We start from the raw sequence: 19,900 nt of genomic DNA, 5'->3' as shown, positions 1-19,900 counted from the left end.
TATCGCGCTTAAAACGGGAACGTTTTTTATCCAAAAATGAAATAGCGCCCCTAGAGATCTAACAGGTTAACAAAAGAATGGTCAAAATATCTCCTCCAGGAGATGAACCCGCAATGTTATGACCCACAGCTGGGAACTCTAACCATTACACTAGGAACTAAACACCTTGACTTCGACAGACCATTCAAATTTTTTGGAAGCGTTCATTCCAAAATTATTTTGTTAATTCACTCAGTAGTGATTCCACATTTATTTATCTTGCTTGGTTAAAATTAATCAAGTAGTTAACAAAATGCTTGCTAACTTGGTTTTCTTTTGACCTCACGTTGACCTGATCGTATAGCATTTCGTATTATTCTGTATGTAAATCCGTGACATTCCATTTATACTGAACAACAATATAAATACAACATGCAACAATTTCAAAGATTTTACTGAGTTACAGTTCATAGAAGTCAATTGAAATAAATTCATTAGGCCCTAATCTATGCTGTTCACATGTTTCACATGATTGTGCAGGAGTGCAGCCATGGGCCCACCCACTTGGTAGCCTGGCCCAGCCAATCAGAATACATTTTTCACCACAAAAGGGCTTTATTACAGACAGAAATACACCTCAGTTTTAATTTTATATATACTTTTGTATTTTACCTCCTTTTCTCCCCAATTTCGATCTTGTCTCATCGTTGCAACTCCCCAACAGGCTTGGGAGAGGTGAAGGTCGAGTCGTGTCCTCTGAAACATGACCCGCCAAACCGCACTCGTTAACTTTTTATGGCTGCAGGGGCAGTATTGAGTAGCTTGGATGAAAGGGTGCCCATTGTAAACGGCCAGCTCCTCAGTCGCTAACATATGCATATTAGTATTAGTATTGGATAGAAAACACTAAAGTTTCCAAAACTGTCAAAATATTGTCTGTGAGTATAACAGAACTGATATTGCAGGCGAAACCCTGAGGAAAATCAAAACAGGAAGTGGCTTCTATTTTGAAAACTCCATGTTTCATAGCTTCCCTTTGCTGGATTTAAAGGGATATGAACCAGATTCCTTTTCCTATCGCTTCCTCAAGGTGTCAACAGTCTTCAGACATAGTTTCAGGCTTTTATTTTGAAAAATGAGCCAGAACGATAACATCGCGTCAAGTGGTCACATGAGTTTGGACAGCCATTGTTTTCCCCTCTCCTACTGTGAAAGACATTTGTGGTTGATATATTATCGATTATATATTTTTAAAACAACCTGAGGATTGATTATAAAAAACGTTTAACATGTTTCTGTGGACATTATGGAAACTATTTGGAATTTTCGTCTGCGTTGTCGTGACCGCTCTTTCCTGTGGATTTCTGAACATAACGCGACAAACAAATGGAGGTATTTTGGATATAAAAATAATCTTTATGGAACAAACGGAACATTTGTTGTGTAACTGGGAGTCTCGTGAGTGAAAACATCCGAAGATCATCAAAGGTAAACAATTAATTTGATTGCTTTTCTGATTTTCGTGACCAAGCTTCCTGATGCTAAGTGTACTTAATGTTTTGTCGTGCGATCGATAAACTTACACAAACGCTTGGATTGCTTTCGCTGAAAAGCACAATTTCAAAATCTGACACGACAGGTGGATTAACAAAAGACTAAGCTGTGTTTTCCTATATTGCACTTGTGATTTCATTAATATAAATATTTGTAGTAATATTTATTGAATGTAGCGCTATGCTATTCAGCGGTTGTTGATGACACTTGTCCCGATATCGGGATTGCAGCCATAACAAGTTAACACCTGCATGCTTAACCCGGAAGCCAGCCACACCCTGTTCAACTGACAACCGAAGTCACCCAGCCCGCCACAAGGAGTCGCTAGAGCGTGATGAGCCAAGTAAAGACCCCCCCCCCCCCCCCCCCACGCTGGGCCAATTGTGCGCCGCCCTATGGGATTCCCGGTCAAGGCCGGTTGTGAAACAGCCTGAGGTCGAACCCAGGCCTGTAGTGATGCGATGCAGTGCCTTAAACCGCTGCGCCACTCGGGAAGCCAGAGAAATTAACATTCAGTTTTCTGGCAGCAGCTCTGGTGGACATTCCTGCAGTCAGCGTGCCATTTGCAGGCTCCCTCAACTTGAGACACATGGGACCAACACTTTACATGTTGCGTTTATGTTGTCCTTCAGTATAGTATATGTTATGTTTCGTATGGTGTGTATTAATTTGTGGATGGCCATCATCCATTTCACATTATATGTTACGAATTGGAATTTGTATATGTTACGAATTTCAATTCGTACGATACGTTATGAATTTCCATTACGTATGATATATTACGAATTCCAATTTGTTGTCACTAAGGTAAGCTAGGAGGCTAACGTTAATGTTAGCTAGGTGGCTAGATTTACCTAGGCTAGGGGTTAAGGTTATGGTTAGGAGTTATGTTAAAGGGTTAGGTTATGGGAATGGTTAGCTAACATGCTAAGTAGTTTATAAGTAGCTAAACAGTAGTAAGTAGTTGCAAAGTTGGGAATGAGCTAAAATGCTAAAGTTGACTGGGATGAGATTGGAACACTGAACCTTTGGGTTGCTAGACATTCGCGTTATACGCCCATCCTTCCACTCCGACCAACCACCCTCATTTTTGTCGTAAAACCTTTTACTGCAGTGGGCTAAATCAGGGTCACACAGAGTTTCTCTTAAACAAATCTACTTTGAAACAAACGTGTACACCTCACACACATGATTATGTGCTTCAAAAAAAGATAAGACATGTACCATGTCAGATATAGTATTCAATTTTGAGTTTGCATCCCAATATGACACCTTATACAGTGCATTCGTAAAGTATTTCGACTCCTTCACTTTTTTGACGTAGTTTTCTTCCCCCTCATCAATCTACACGCAAATGTATAAAATAAAAAAACTGAAATATCAGACCCTTTATGCAGTACTTTGTTGAAGCATCTTTGGCAACGATTACAGACTTGAGTCTTCTTGGGTATGACGCTACAAGCTTGGCACACCTGTATTTGGGAAGTTTCTCCCATTCTTCTCTGCAGATCCTCTCAAGCTCTGTCAGGTTGGATGGGGGGGGTGTCTGCACAGCTATTTTCAGGTCTCTGCAGAGATGTTATGTCGGATTCAATTCCGGGTTCTGGCTGGGCCACTCAAGGACATTCAGAGACTTGTCCCGAAGCCACTCCTGCGTTGTCTTGGCTGTGTGCTTAGGGGTCGTTGTCTAGTTGGAAGGTGAACCTTTGCCCCAGTCTGAGATCCTGACCGCTCTGGAGAAAGTTTTCATCAAAGATCTCTCTGTACTTTGCTCTGTTCATCTTTCCCATAATCGTGACTAGTCTCCCAGTCCCTGCCGCTGAAAAACAACTCCACAGCATGATGCTGCCACCACCATGCTTCACCGTAGGGATGGTGTCAGGTTTCAGGGCAAAAAGGGCAAAAAGGTCAAGCTCAAGCTTGGTTTCATCAGACCAGAGAATCTTGTTTCTCATGATTTAGAAATCCTTCAGGTGCCTTTTGGCAAACTCTAAGCGGGCTGTCATTTGCCTTTTACTGAGGAGTGGCTTCCGTCTGGCCACTCTACTATAAAGGCCTGATTGGTGGAGTGCTGCAGAGATGGTTGTCTCTCTGGAAGGTTCTCCCATCTCCACAGAGGATCTCTGGATCTCTTTCAGAGTGACCATCGGGTTCTTGGTCACCTCCCTGACCAAGGCCCTTCTCCCCCGATTGCTCAGTTTGGCTGGGTGGCCAGCTCTAGAAGAGTCTTGGTGGTTCCAAACTTCTTCCATTTAAGAATGTTGGAGGACACTGTGTTCTTTGGGTACCTTCAATGCTGCAGAAATGTTTTGGTACTGTCAACTCTGGGACCTTATATAGACAGGTGTGTGCCTTTCTAAATCATGTCCAATCAATTGAATTGACCGCAGGTGGACTCCAATCAATTTGTAGAAACATCTCAAGGACGATCAATGGAAACAGGATGCACCTGAGCTGATTTTCGTCTCATAGCAATGGGTCTGAATGCTTATGTAAATAATATATATATATATATATATATATATATTTTTTTTTTAAAATAAATTAGCCAAAATGTCTACTAACCTATTTTAGTTTTGTCATTATGGGGTATTGTGTGTAAATTAATGAGGAAAAAATGTGGATTTAATCCATTTTAGATAAGGCTGTAACGTAACAAAATGTGGAATGAGGGAAGGGGTCTGAATACTTTCCGAATGCACAGTATACATTACAGGAGACTGAAATATAACAAAACCGTTTGACATACAAACACCAGATTTTCGGCAAGTGTTTTGAAATAATGTTTTTTAATTTTGAAAAATATGAATTTCATTTCACCTCATGAGGCCACTAGTGGGTGATTTGGTCATTTGGCTGCAGTGAAGTGGTCTAAAACCTCTACAGGATTGGTGTGTCCCCCACGGGATGGTTAACCAAATGTGATTAGCTTGAGGTTGTAAGTAACATGCAAATTTCCCATGACATAGACATGTCTGATATGGGCATAAAGCTTCAATTCTTGTTAATCTAACTGCCCTGTCCAATTTACAGTAGCTATTACAGTGAAATAATACCATGCTATTGTTTGAGGAGAGTGCACAATTATGAACTTGAAAATGTATTAATAAACCCATTAGGCACATTTGGACAGTCTTGGTGCAATATTTTGAACATATAACCAATGGTTCATTGGATCAGTCTAAAACTTTGCACATACACTGCAGCCATCTAGTGGCCAAAATCTAAATGGTGCCTGGATTGGAATAATACATTATGGCCTTACTCTTGCATTTCTTTGTATTATCTTTTTCCATATCTAATGTGTTATATTCTCCTACATTAATTTCACATTTCCACAAACTTCAAAGTGTTTCCTTTCAAATGGTATTAGGAATATGCATATCCTTGTTTCAGGTCCTGAGATTTGGGTATGTCTTTTTAGGTGAAAATTGGGGGGAAAAGAGGCGGATCCTTAAGAGGTTTTAAGTAACCTACTATCTTATGTAACCACACCAAACGTAACATATCATACTAATTTCAGTGTCCCGGCTTTGCATGAGACCAGGATGGCACACAGAATGTTCGGCAAGCAGTGAGTCTGAGTAGGGTTGCAAAGGGTCGGAAATATTCCAGGAAATTTCCAGAAATTTTCCATAGGAAGTTAAGCCCTGGAATTTGGGGAATTTTGCTTAAAATCATAAGGCAATTCTAGGTCTTGTGGCATATTTTGGTTAAACTATCCACAATTCAATGGAATTGCAACCCTCAGTGCATTCTTCCATCACATGTGCAGTGCACTCTTCCATCACATGTACAGCTGTTTCTCAAGATATTGCACACTATGAGATGCTATTGAGCCCACACTACTACACTCTGAGCCAAGGACTACAAGTTTTGATTACAATACTGGGTGGGGTGAATATATTTTATATGATGTAGATTATATTTTTCTTAACTAGTAAATTGTAGCCTACAGAAAAGTGTGTTTAAATCATTTCTAACTTGTTAACAATTTTTGTAGTTAGTTTTTGCTACCATGTGGATTTTAGCTTGCTTGAGCCTGCTAACTGAGGAGTGTTAATACACCTGTTTCCATACATATAATTTTAAAACATTTATCTTACAAAGGAGTTGTTTAATCTAACTGCTTAACTATTTATCTGGAATTTGATTTTTTTTTTGTCATTTTTTTCTAATCTTTACAGGAAAATGCCACCGGCGCTATCTGATATGTGGAGACATTTCACTGCAGCTAATGTAGAAGGAAAAGCTGTGTACATTTGCAAATACTGTGCCAAATCATATGTGAACAATGCAACAAAGATGCCGAATCATCTGGCCAAGTGCATAAAGTTCCCTCAGCGCTCACAACAAGCAACCTCTGACAAAAGTCCCTATACTTCTATTCGAGGTGAAAATGATGAATCGGACACCTTATCGATAGCAACAGCTCATGGTCCTCCTGGAATCAAAGTTTTTTTGACTCAATGGAGGAACGTAGTCAGAGAAATGCTGATGAATGTCTTGCTCGAGCTGTGAATGCAACTGGTTCACCTCTGATGCTCACAGGCAATGTGTATTGGAAAAGATTTCTGAATGTTCTTCGCCCAGCATACACCCCTCCAACCAGACATGCTTTATCTACTCATTTGCTGGATGCAGAGTTGGTGGTCAAATGTTTGTGGGCAAGGAATAATTAACTACATCTCCACCCCTCAACCAGTATTCTACAAGAGCACAGACACAAGGACAACAGACACACCAGTCTCTACATTGCAAATGAGCTGAAGGCAGTCATCAATGACCTTGGACCACAGAAGGTATTTGCTCCAAGGTGACAGACAATGCTGTGAACATGATGGCTGCTTGGTCTAAAGTGGAGGAGTCCTAACATCACATTACACCCATTGGCTGTGCTGCTCATGCATTGAATCTCCTCCTCAAGGATGTCATTGCACTGAAAGAAAATGGATACACTCTACAAGAGAGCCAAGGAAATGGTTAGGCAGGGTCATCAAGTTATAGCAGCAATCTACCTCACCAAGCAAAGTGAGAAGAATAAGAGCAGAGTGGTGTTGTCATCATGTTTGACAGTCTCCTGGAGGGGAAGGAGTCTCTCCAGGAAATGGCCATATCACAGTCTGCCGATATGGACAGCCCCATCAAGAGGATCCTTCTGGATTATGTATTTTGGGAGAGAGTGGTAAGCATCCTGAAACTCTTGAAACCAATAGCAGTAGCCATTGCACAGATTGAGGGAGACAATGCCATCCTGTCTGATGTTCAGGCTCTGCTTGCAGATGTAAGAAAATAAATCCGTACTGCCCCCCCCCCCAATCCTGTTGCTCCAAGCAGAGGAAATCATTCAATATTCCCTTTGTTGTTCAGTGAAATCATCCCATGTGAAGAGTCAACTCATTTAATTGAAGTTCAATTCGTAACTACATTTTTTTCTTCTATTGGAAGTATTTAATCACATGCACTTATGTCTACTTATGATGAGGTAAACGGTTTCTGTTTCTGTCTCTTTGTGATACTTCATCTTACCACAACTTGGTCTGTGCAATGCAAATTAATGTGAAGTAGGATGGCTGTTTCCCAAAGGTCTGTGATTTTAAAGTTAACGTAACTAACTAGTTATGTCTTGTGTAAGAAAGTATGCTCTATTTCGGTGCATGAACTGGCCATACACGTTAGTCAACGTAAGATTGTAATGCTAGCTAAGGTTGCTATCATAGCAGCCAAGGATGTTCGCAAGTTTATTTGTGCATATTTGTTTGTGCTCCGATTACACGAGATCAGCAGTTTACACATGATGACTTCAGCCTTATGTGAAAAACCTTATTTGGGTAAATATAGTTAGCTAGCTTCCCTCGCTTGCTAGCTACCTAGCCAACGGTAACTCTCATCTGACTGGTATAACGTTACGTTATTTAGATACCTAGCTCATCAAAACAAAACCACATTAATTTGCTAGCTACCTTTTATTTGGCTGTTCGTTAGCTAGCCAGCTTTCAGCTGACTGGTGTTAGCTAGCTACAGAGGCTAGCTGCTGAACTTTGTACACGCAAGCTAACATTAGCTATGTAACTTTAGCTACCTAGCTAATCTAAATATCTGTTTGCATGTATTGATTAACTTCAGCTTGAATATACCAGCTAGCTACATACAGTAACCTAGGTTTGCATACACTTCCTGATTGGCAGCTGCGTTGTTGCCGAGCAACCAACCTGGTGTTAGAACTCTGAGATTCGGCCAATAAGAGATGGTAGCATATTGTCAGAGATGCTACAAGAAGGTAGCACGTCGTTGTTTCTTAATAAGAAATGTGCACGGGAGAGTGATAAGTTATACATTTAATAAAAACTGTTGCACCTACAAATTTTGTCATTCCAGCATGTTTTTATGTCCAGTGCTCACTTTATGGATGCAGAGTTGCAGTCTACTGCAGAGATAGCCTGCAAAGTAATGTCATACTTTCCAGGTCCATACCCAAACAGTTCGAACTACTAATTTTGAAAATTACTCTCTCCAGAAATAAGTCTCTCACTGTTGCCGCCTGCTACCGACCTCCCTCAGCTCCCAGCTGTGCCCTGGACACCATTTGTGAATTGATCGCCCCCCATCTAGCTTCAGAGTTTGTTCTGTTAGGTGACCTAAACTGGGATATGCTTAACACCCCGGCAGTCCTACAATCTAAGCTAGATGCCCTCAATCTCACACAAATCATCAAGGAACCCACCAGGTACAACACTAACTCTGTAAACAAGGGCACCCTCATAGACGTCATCCTGACCAACTGGCCCTCCAAATACACCTCCGCTGTCTTCAACCAGGATCTCAGCGATCACTGCCTCATTGCCTGTATCCGCTATGGAGCCGCAGTCAAACGACCACCCCTCATCACTGTCAAACGCTCCCTAAAACACTTCTGTGAGCAGGCCTTTCTAATCGACCTGGCCCGGGTATCCTGGAAGGACATTGACCTCATCCCGTCAGTTGAGGATGCCTGGTCATTCTTTAAAAGTAACTTCCTCACCATTTTAGATAAGCATGCTCCGTTCAAAAAATGCAGAACTAAGAACAGATACAGCCCTTGGTTCACCCCAGACCTGACTGCCCTCGACCAGCACAAAAACATCCTGTGGCGGACTGCAATAGCATCGAATAGTCCCCGTGATATGCAACTGTTCAGGGAAGTCCGGAACCAATACACGCAGTCAGTCAGGAAAGCTAAGGCCAGCTTCTTCAGGCAGAAGTTTGCATCCTGTAGCTCCAACTCCAAAAAGTTCTGGGACACTGTGAAGTCAATGGAGAACAAGAGCACCTCCTCCCAGCTGCCCACTGCACTGAGGCTAGGTAACACGGTCACCACCGATAAATCCATGATTATCGAAAACTTCAATAAGCATTTCTCAACGGCTGGCCATGCCTTCCGCCTGGCTACTTCAACCTCGGCCAACAGCCCCGCCCCCCCCCCGCTGCTCCTCGCCCAAGCCTCTCCAGGTTCTCCTTTACCCAAATCCAGATAGCAGATGTTCTGAAAGAGCTGCAAAACCTGGACCCGTACAAATCAGCTGGGCTTGACAATCTGGACCCTCTATTTCTAAAACTATCCGCCACCATTGTCGCAACCCCTATTACCAGCCTGTTCAACCTCTCTTTCATATCGTCTGAGATCCCCAAGGATTGGAAAGCTGCCGCAGTCATCCCCCTCTTCAAAGGGGGAGACACCCTGGACCCAAACTGTTACAGACCTATATCCATCCTGCCCTGCCTATCTAAGGTATTCGAAAGCCAAGTCAACAAACAGGTCACTGACCATCTCGAATCCCACTGTACCTTCTCCGCTGTGCAATCTGGTTTCCGAGCCGGTCACGGGTGCACCTCAGCCACACTCAAGGTACTAAACGATATCATAACCGCCATCGATAAAAGACAGTACTGTGCTGCCGTCTTCATCGACCTTGCCAAGGCTTTCGACTCTGTCAATCACCATATTCTTATCGGCAGACTCAGTAGCCTCGGTTTTTCGGATGACTGCCTTGCCTGGTTCACCAATTACTTTGCAGACAGAGTTCAGTGTGTCAAATCGGAGGGCATGCTGTCCGGTCCTCTGGCAGTCTCTATGGGGGTGCCACAGGGTTCAATTCTCGGGCCGACTCTTTTCTCTGTATACATCAATGATGTTGCTCTTGCTGCGGGCGATTCCCTGATCCACCTCTACGCAGACGACACCATTCTATATACTTTCGGCCCGTCATTGGACACTGTGCTATCTAACCTCCAAACAAGCTTCAATGCCATACAACACTCCTTCCGTGGCCTCCGACTGTTCTTAAACGCTAGTAAAACCAAATGCATGCTTTTCAACCGATCGCTGCCTGCACCCGCATGCCCGCCTAGCATCACCACCCTGGATGGTTCCGACCTAGAATATGTGGACATCTATAAGTACCTAGGTGTCTGGCTAGACTGCAAACTCTCCTTCCAGACTCATATCAAACATCTCCAATCGAAAATCAAATCAAGAGTCGGCTTTCTATTCCGCAACAAAGCCTCCTTCACTCACGCCGCCAAGCTTACCCTAGTAAAACTGACTATCCTACCGATCCTCGACTTCGGCGATGTCATCTACAAAATGGCTTCCAACACTCTACTCAGCAAACTGGATGCAGTCTATCACAGTGCCATCCGTTTTGTCACTAAAGCACCTTATACCACCCACCACTGCGACTTGTATGCTCTAGTCGGCTGGCCCTCGCTACATATTCGTCGCCAGACCCACTGGCTCCAGGTCATCTACAAGTCCATGCTAGGTAAAGCTCCGCCTTATCTCAGCTCACTGGTCACGATGGCAACACCCATCCGTAGCACGCGCTCCAGCAGGTGTATCTCACTGATCATCCCTAAAGCCAACACCTCATTTGGCCGCCTTTCGTTCCAGTACTCTGCTGCCTGACTGGAACGAATTGCAAAAATCGCTGAAGTTGGAGACTTTTATCTCCCTCACCAACTTCAAACATCAGCTATCTGAGCAGCTAACCGATCGCTGCAGCTGTACATAGTCTATTGGTAAATAGCCCACCCATTTTCACCTACCTCATCCCCATACTGTTTTTATTTATTTACTTTTCTGCTCTTTAGCACACCAATATCTCTACCTGTACATGACCATCTGATCATTTATCACTCCAGTGTTAATCTGCAAAATTGTAATTATTCGCCTACCTCCTCATGCCTTTTGCACACATTGTATATAGACTCCCCCTTTGTTTTCTACTGTGTTATTGACTTGTTAATTGTTTACTTCATGTGTAACTCTTGTGTTGTCTGCTCATACTGCTATGCTTTATCTTGGCCAGGTCGCAGTTGCAAATGAGAACTTGTTCTCAACTAGCCTACCTGGTTAAATAAAGGTGAAATAAATAAAAATGGATGCTATAGTGTAGTTTTAATACGACATCTAGAATTTGAGCTAGGTAGGCGCAAGTAATACTCTTAAAAATCAATTTTAACAACCCTGTTAATTAAGAAATCCGGTATGTGGTTCTTGGCAACGGGTGGATGGCTCATGGCGAGAGGCGGGGAGTGTGTTGTGTACCACCAACCGAGTTGATTTTATTATTTTCATTGAAATTGTTGGGATATTGGTTTAGATATGATGGATGGACGATTTGAATTTAACACTGAGTTTCAATCAATGCCTATAATCCCCCTGCTTGACCTGTAGCTGTGGAGCAGCTGTCCATCTGCATGCCTTCTCAGAATACCAGCATCATCTGACATCCAGGGCTTTCAGTGGCGCTCATCTCCCTTCCTGCCTGCCTCCTCTCCCAGAACAGGATTTTCTCTCTGCTGTCAGAGAGGCCCTGCAGTGGCATTATTCTTTCCTAAAGGTTACTGTTGAACAGATGAATAATTGAACAGCCCCCCCCCCCCCCCCACCACCAACTTTCTCTCCTCTTCTCCATCCTCCTCTGTGTCTCTGACTGATGAGCTATGCAGCCTGGCTGTTGGTCGCTGTTCCTGCGTCACAGAAAAGGAAATGTACGGAGCAGAGCTAAGAAAACACAGTCGAGAACAGGTTATATATGAGGTTAGAGGGGGGCAGGGAGTCGGGTGCAGAGCAGCACCTGCTCTATACATAGCAATAGCAGTCCACATCCATTTACCCAGGAGCTCTGCAGATAAGGCCTTTCACTCCTTGATGCTGATGAATGCACTACTATAGCTTGCCCTTTGCTGCAGTGTATAGGTGTGTGGTTAAGTGAGATCGCGTGTGTATTCATATGCATTTTTAACCTGCTCTTTTCTGAGTACATTTTTGAAACCCCACAAATACACAAAGCACTTGTCCTATGTGCCTGTTGTATGCAGTGAGTGTTTCAGAGCAGCCAACCACAGGAGTGTGAAAAGACACCTACACTAAAGTGGTGCATATACACTGCCCACTTCCCCCTCCCCCTATGTTCTGTGGATATTAATAGATATGTGTGCATCATACATATGCCTATTTCTGTCACACACACAAACCACATAGGAGATAGTCAGGCCGTGAAATGAGAGTGAGAGTTCACTCTAAATCGGCAAATGGCGGCCCACGGGCCACCTCCTTTTTGTAGGCCTGCGGATTAATTTCCTGGTCTCAACTTACTATTAAAAGTTAGAATAATAGAATTCACAGGGTGCAATTTCAAAATGTGCTTGTGCATCAGGATGTGTTCTATTATGTCAGTTACTGACAGTCACTCAATAAGCCCATGTCAGCTAAACATTGTTAGATTGGTAAGTTAGTTTAGTGGCCAGCTATTTAAACTTGTAGTAAGCAAGGTCGAATTACTGACCGGGTGGGGCCCCATTGATCATCAGATATCATATTGAAAACTGCAAACATTTGTCTCAACCCTATGGCAAAATGTGTGGAATTGTAGGAAATTAAATCTAAAACTTCAATTGTTTCTCTTCACTGTTAAGAGCCGCTATATTTTTTTGCTCGCAACAAAATGTTGCTTAGGGCCCCCAAAAGGCAAGGGTTGACTCTGACTGCATGTGGGTATGGATGTGTGTACGCAGACCTGCGAGCCACTGCGGCCCCTCATCAGTTCCGATTTTTTTAGTGTGGCTCCCACCCACATTAAAGTTGCGCATCCCCTGGTCTAAATTAACTATGTAACCAACTTTCTTCTGAACATCTCTTTGCTTTTGATCATGAATAATGAATGTTGAAGAGATGTAGGCCAGTCTTATGGTGTGTGTAGCTCACAGTGAGAGCTAAGGGATAAAAGTAATCTGTGTAGACAACAAACTACCTAGCACGCTATATTCCTATCTCCTCAACCACTAAAAGGCTGTCACCTCGATGCTTATCACTTAGTCTAGTTCAAGTGTTCACTCACAGGGAGGTGACCTGCTTTGTGGGGCACATTATGAAATGACAGAGAAATTAATGATGTCAAAATAACACAGTGATGTGGATTGGGTGAAAAATGTGTGCAGATGACCCAATTTTGTCAGGAGGGCCGAGGATCTCTATCAACTGAGTGGTGACAACAGAGATGGGCAGTATTTCTGTTACGTGTATTTGAAATATGCATTTTAATTACGTATTTTTTACACTGGGCTGAACTACACTCAAATGTATTTTGTTACAAGATACTTTCGAGAGCTGTAGTTTATTTTCAAAATACTTTTCTATACCATATTTTATAGAGGTTCGCCATTTTTCATGGCCCCCTTTCACCTTGCATTGGTATCAGAAGTCTGATGGTACTATGGTGTGATAAGACCATCTGCTAAATTAACTAAATATAAATGTGTATGAAAAAAATTACAATTGCAAAGAATGCTGAGTATTATTCTAATGAGCTCTGCCCTGAAACAAGGTTTTGTCAAAATGGACTTTTCTAGGCAGGTTTCGGAGAATTTACACTGCAGATTAGTAGAATTAGGTTAAACTGTATCCCATCTAGACATGACCCCACATTGTTTTGTTTTTTTGTATGTTCATTTTCATATGTACATTTTACAAATCCAGTGTGACTTACAGTCAGTGCATTCAACTAGAAACAATAACCAATCACAGTCATAGCAAGTAAAATGTTCTGTAACTGTTACTGAGAATGTTTATTGCAGTTCGGCCCGGCTACTTGCAAATGTATTTCTGTATTTTAAAATACAAAATACATGTATTTGAATTAAATTCATTATAAAATACAATTATTTTGTCGTTTATTTTGATACATTGATCTCTCTTTTTTTGTCATTGTATTTTGTAATTTTTGCTCATCCCTGGGTGACACTGAAAGTCAGGTGTCAGGTGATATAGCCAAGTTCTGTAAGGTGGGTTGCTTTCCACAGGTACCTTTTTCTAGTCCTCTGATTTAAAGGCCCAATGTAGCTGTTTTTATCTCAATGAAAAAATGTCTTGGTGACAATAAAATACCTTACTGTAATACTTTTCTATTAAAATGGTAAAAAAATAAACAAAAATAGCTTTTTAGCAATAAAAAAAATTCTAGGACTGTCTGGGAGTGGTTTTAGTGAGGGACATAGAGGGATATGTAACCTGAAAACTAGATGTTATTGGCAGAGAGGTTTGGAAATCTCTGTTATTGGTCTATTAACTTATACTGCCTTCTGATATCACCAGGCAAGCAAAAACTCCACTCATGCAAAACCTGCTGATTTAGAATGTCCTGTGTACATTTTATTTTCAACCAGCAACTATCAGGAAATAACATTTTTGATATTGTTTCATTAGATGTTGTACAATATGATACAAAACATAAAAAAAAACATAATTTTGACTGCACTGGGCCTTTTAAGGGTTCATTTGTCTCTTGAACCCAATAAAAGGAGTCAGACATCTGCTCACCTGTGATTACCCAGCCTGCTCTGGGGCTGGGGATGACATACCTGCTGCCACTGGTTGAGGTCTCTGTATTATCTCTTCCCGTAATCATCATAACCCAGCCTGCACCTGTCTCCATGGCTACCCAGCACCCCAGCACTCCTCTGTGTGAGCTAGCTCTCTCATTTCTCCAGTCCCACTGCTTTGGGATGATTTGGTCTCCACCAGGGGGGATGCTAATCTAGCATGACATCATTGGAGCAGCCTTGGAGACATTGCGATGATTAACTCTGTCACTGCCTGTTGAGAGTAGAAGAGGCTTTCAACCATGCAGGCAGAGATGTCACACTACCACCACTTACCCTGGTTTTGGCTATGTCTGTCTGTGCTTCAGTATAGGAGATGAGAGAGAAGAGTCTTACTGTATATTCAGCCAATCTAGATTGTGGTGAGATGAAGTAAATATACATTAAATTAAAGACTGTAGTTGGAGAGTTCAGAAATACAGCCTATCCGACACGCTAAATGGCTGCTTTCTCCCAGTTCCTCCCTTTTCTCAGTGTTTTCTTGTGTTGTCTCTTTGGGAGGGATGTGGTTGCCGAGGCCAGGGTCCTGAGAGAGAGGTAGCAGTGGGCTGAGGGCGGTCCACTAGGCCACACTGGGAGACCACATAGCTGTTCTTGGAGCTCCAGACAGCCCCATGGTAGGGGTATGCCCTGGGACTGCTCTCCCACGGGGGGTCACACACAGGCTGGGGGGCCAGTGAGGAGGCCTCCCTCCCTCTGATCCAGACAACAACCAGTGGTGGGCGTGAGCCGTGAGGCAGCTGGTAATGGCTTTGGGGAGGAACTTTGGGTACAGTGGTATCTTTCTAGCTCTATGTGGTGTGCATAGGCCATGCTAGGCCATGCTAGGAGAAGGAATAGGAGATGGAAATCAAATAACATTTTATTGGTCACATACACATATTTAGCAGATGTTGTTGCGGATGTAGCGAAATGCTTGTGTTCCTAGCTCCAACAGTGCAGTAATATCTAACAAAACACAATTCTAAAATAATGGAATATATAAATGTTAGATTGATGAGCAATGTCGCCGTGGAATTGACTAAAATACAGTAAAATAGAATATAGTATATACGGTTGAAGTCATAAGTTTACATACACTTAAAACTAGATTTTCGGCCTCCCGGGTGGCGCAGTGGTTAAGGGCGCTGTACTGCATCGCCAGCTGTGCCACCAGAGACTCTGGGTTCGCGCCCAGGCTCTGTCGTAACAGGCCGCGACCGGGAGGTCCGTGGGGCGACGCACAATTGGCCTAGCGTCGTCCGGGTTAGGGAGGGGTTGGCCGGTAGGGATATCCTTGTCTCATCGAGCACCAGCGACTCCTGTGGCGGGCCAGGCGCAGTGCACGCTAACCAAGGTTGCCAGGTGCACGGTGTTTCCTCCGACACATTGGTGCGGCTGGCTTCCGGGTTGGATGCGCGCTGTGTTAAGAAGCAGTGCGGCTTGGTTGGGTTGTGTATCGGAGGACGCATGACTTTCAACCTTCGTCTCTCCCGAGCGGGAGTTGTAGCGATGAGACAAGATAGTAGCTACTAACAATTGGATACCACGAAATTGGGGAGAAAAAGGGGTAAAATTCAACAACAAAAAAACAAAACAAAATAAAACTAGATTTTCAACCACTCCACAAATTTCTTGTTAACAAACTATAGTCGGTTAGGACTATAGTCGGTTGTGCAATGACACAAGTCATTTTTCCAACAATTATTTACAGACAGATTATTTCACTTATAATTCACTGTATCACAGTTCCAGTGGGTCAGACGTTTGCCGAGCTGTGCCTTTAAACAGCTCGGAAAATTCCAGAAAATGATGTCATAACTTTAGAAGCTTCTGTTAGGCCAATTGACATCATTTGAGTCAATTGGAGGTGTACCTCTGGATGTATTTTAAGGCCTACCTTCAAACTCAGTGCCTCTGCTTGACATCATCGAAAAATCTAAAGAAATCAGCCAAGATCTCAGAAAAAAAATTGTAGACCTCCACAAGTCTTGTAACATGGAATCATGTAGTAACCAAAAAAGTGTTGAACAAATCAAAATATTTTAGTTTTTAGATTCTTCAAAGTAGCCACCCTTTGCCTTGATGACAGCTTTACACACTCTTGGCATTTTCTCAACCAGCTTCATGAGGAATGGTTTTCCAACAGTCTTGAAGGAGTTCCCACATATGCTGAGCACTCGTTGGCTGCTTTTTCTTCACTCTGCGGTCCGACTCATCCCAAAACATCTCAATTGCGTTGAGGTCGGGTGATTGTGGAGGCCAGGTCATCTGATGCAGCACTCCATCACTCTCCTTCTTGGTAAACTAGCCCTTACACAGCCTGGAGGTGTGTTGGGTCATTGTCCTGTTGAAAAACAAATGATAGTCCCACTAAGCCCAAACCAGGTGGTATGGGTATTGCTTCAGAATGCTGTGGTAGCCATGCTGACTAAGTGTGCCTTGAATACTAAATAAATCACACACAGTGTCACCAGCAAAGCGCCTCCACACCATAACACCTCCTTCATGCTTTATGCAGGGAAATACACATGTGGAGATCATCCGTTCACCCACTCCGTGTCTCACAAAGACATGACGGTTGGAACCAAACATCTCCAATTTGGACTCCAGACCAAAGGACATATTTCCACCGGTTTAATGTCCATTGCTTGTGTTTCTTTGGTCCAAGCAAGTCTCTTCTTCTTATTGGTGTCCTTTAGTAGTGGTTTCTTTGCAGCAATTCAACCATGAAGGCCTTATCCACACAGTTTCCTCCGAACAGGTGATGTTGATGTGTCTGTTACTTGAACTCTGTGAAGCATTTATTTGGACTGCAATTTCTGAGGCTGGTAACTCTAATGAACTTTTCCTCTGCACCAGAGGTAACTCTGGGTCTTCCATCCCTGTGGCGGTCCTCATGAGAGACAGTTTCATCATAGCACTTCACCACTCTGTCTGTGTGGGTGGACCATTTCGGAGGATCTTACGCCAAGGAACCTAAAACTTTCCACCTTCTCCACTCCTGTCCCGTTGATGTGAATGGGACAGGAGTGTCTTCTTGGGTACAGGAACAATGGTGGCCATCTTGAAGCATGTGGGGACAGCAGACTGGGATAGGGAGAGATTGAATATGTCCGTAAACACTCCAGCCAGCTGGTCTGCGCATGCTCTGAGGATGCGGCTAGGGATGCCGTCAAGGCCGGCAGCCTTGCAAGGGTTAACACGTTTAAATGTCTTACTCACATCGGCCACGGAGAAGGAGAGCCCACAGTCCTTGGTAGCGGGCCATGTCGGTGGCACTGTATTATACTCAAAGCGGGTAAAGCAGGTGTTTAGTTGGTCTGGAAGCAAGACGTCAGTGTCCATGACGTGACTGGTTTTCTTTTTGTAGTCTGTGATTGTCTGTAGACCCTGCCACATACGTCTCGTGATTGAGACATTGAATTGCGACTCCACTTTGTTTCTATACTGACATTTTGCTTGTTTGAATGCGAGAGTAACTACACTGTTTGTATTCGGCCATACTCCCAGTCAAATTTCCATGGTTAAATGTGGTGGTTCACTTATTAACTCGCTCACCGAATCAGCGTATCAATCAATATTATTCTGAGGTTACCCGGAACATGTCCCATTCCGCGTGATCAAAACAATCTTGAAGAGTGGATGCCGATTGGTCAGACCAGCGTTGAATAGTCCTTGTCACGATTACGTCCTGTTTGAATTTCTGCCTAAATGAAGGGAGGTGCAAAATGGAGTCGTGGTCAGGTTTGCCGAAGGGAGGGCGGGATGCATGCATCGCGCAAATTAGAGTAGCAGTGATCCAGAGTTTTGCCAGCGCGAGTACTACAATCAATATGCTGATAGAGTTTAGGTAGCCATGTTCTCAAATTTGCTTTGTTAAAATCCCCAGGTACAATAAATGCAGCCTCAGGATATATTGTTTCCAGTTTGCATAAAGTCCAGTGAGTGTGTGTGTGTGTGTGTCTCTGTCCGCGCACACAGGGGTGCTTCTTAATATCTCCTGCTAGATGTTTGTTTGATTTAGTAATTATTTTTTCTGTGTTTGTTTTTAGGTATGTGGAAAGAAAGAATTTTCTGGAGAGAGTTGACCACCGGCAGTTTGAGCAGGAAAAGAAAGTGCGTCTCGGCAACATCATGAAACGATGACAAGGAATAATGTTACAGATACACTCACACTTACATTTGTGACACACACAAACTGTACATGCCTGCCCAGTTCCTCCCAAGGTTTCTCAGCCCAATACTTTGCCACTGGACTGTCCATGTCTCTGGATGGCCTACTGACTGTTCCTGCTGCCGGCTGCTCCTTGACCTATCAGACCTCACATACCCAGTTTACACTCAGCACTCTCATTAAACCGCCATCTGTTCCTGGACCTGTGTGTGACCTGAGTCACCTGGACTCAGACCCCTGACTGTCTGCCTCAGTGGCTTCCTGCCTCTTCCCGATTTAGAGGTGTGGTTGCACTGCTAACTTGCTTGCCTCAGCACATGGCTGTGTGGCCGGGCGTTTCTGTACATTTGCCATAATAAAAAAAAAAAAGGGAAACCGTTCCAGGAGTGAGAAGAGGAGAATGAGTAGCACACCCTGAACTCTGAATCAGACTTTATGACATTGACTTGAAAGAGAGGAAGAATCCACACAGCTCCGATATTTGTGCCATCCCTCTCCACCTCCTGCAGTGATTCAGTTTGGTGCGCTGTTCATTGGAAGAGTTCAAGTTGATTGCATTTCACCTCCTTGTTGTGCACACTGTGAATCTCTGGAGTTGTTCCAACTAATCTGAAGATAAAAAATGGTCTCACTATTATGTACCTTATTTATACCAACAACAATCAGAGATTCTGACATGATAAAAGATTTATCAACAGGTCAGCTTAGCTGCTTGTTAAACCTGAGCTAAGAGGGGAGAGGATTGCTAAACGTTCCTCAACTGTTTTCTCAACGTAATGACACAGCTCCTATTACAAGGTAATTGTATCGCTGTTCAGTAGTAGGCACTCACTCTCACACACAGACGGACAGGTGAATTCAGGGACTTTAGTTTTAGTTACTGGTTGTTAAATGAATGTGTCTGAATTCAAGTGTGTCTGAATAATCACAGGTGAATTTGGACTTGTTTTGTGTTGTCATCCTGTTGTTGTACTTTGTAACATGGAATAAAGCTTGTCATTTGGTTTGAAGTTGTTGTTTTAGTACTGATGGTCTTGTTTTGCTCGTTTGTACCCCTCACCTCCCTAAGGCCTTATATTCCACCCTTCCTCTTCCCGCTACCAAGGCTCTTCCAATCTCTCCAGACAACTGTCTACAGACACACTACCATTTCATCATAACCTTGCCAGTCCTTCCCTGCCCCCCTCTTCCCCAAATGCAACTGTTTCTATCTCCCTCATCCCCCAGGTCCTACACCCCCAACCCACCTCCCTCCTATCCCTCACAGGCCTTGGACGGGTGCCTGCCATC

At 43.3% G+C, this 19,900-nt stretch overlaps 1 protein-coding gene across 2 annotated transcripts in view; it reads left to right on the top strand.

The window, feature by feature from the left end:
- Window positions 1–19,622, top strand: part of LOC110494926 (craniofacial development protein 1) — a 51,553-nt gene extending 31,931 nt beyond the window's left edge. For both annotated transcript variants that reach the window (XM_036954576.1, XM_021570267.2), the window contains one exon: window positions 18,489–19,622. In XM_036954576.1, coding sequence (XP_036810471.1) covers window positions 18,489–18,582 — 94 coding nt within the window. In that variant the 3' untranslated portion in view covers window positions 18,583–19,622. The remainder of the gene's footprint in view (window positions 1–18,488) is intronic.
- The last annotated feature ends 278 nt before the right edge of the window (window positions 19,623–19,900 follow it).

This window comes from Oncorhynchus mykiss, chromosome 2 (genome assembly GCF_013265735.2).
Source record: "Oncorhynchus mykiss isolate Arlee chromosome 2, USDA_OmykA_1.1, whole genome shotgun sequence".
NCBI lineage: Eukaryota > Metazoa > Chordata > Actinopteri > Salmoniformes > Salmonidae > Oncorhynchus > Oncorhynchus mykiss.
The sequence above is the reverse complement of the archived record's forward strand: the minus strand, read 5'-3'. Positions and strand labels throughout refer to the sequence as shown.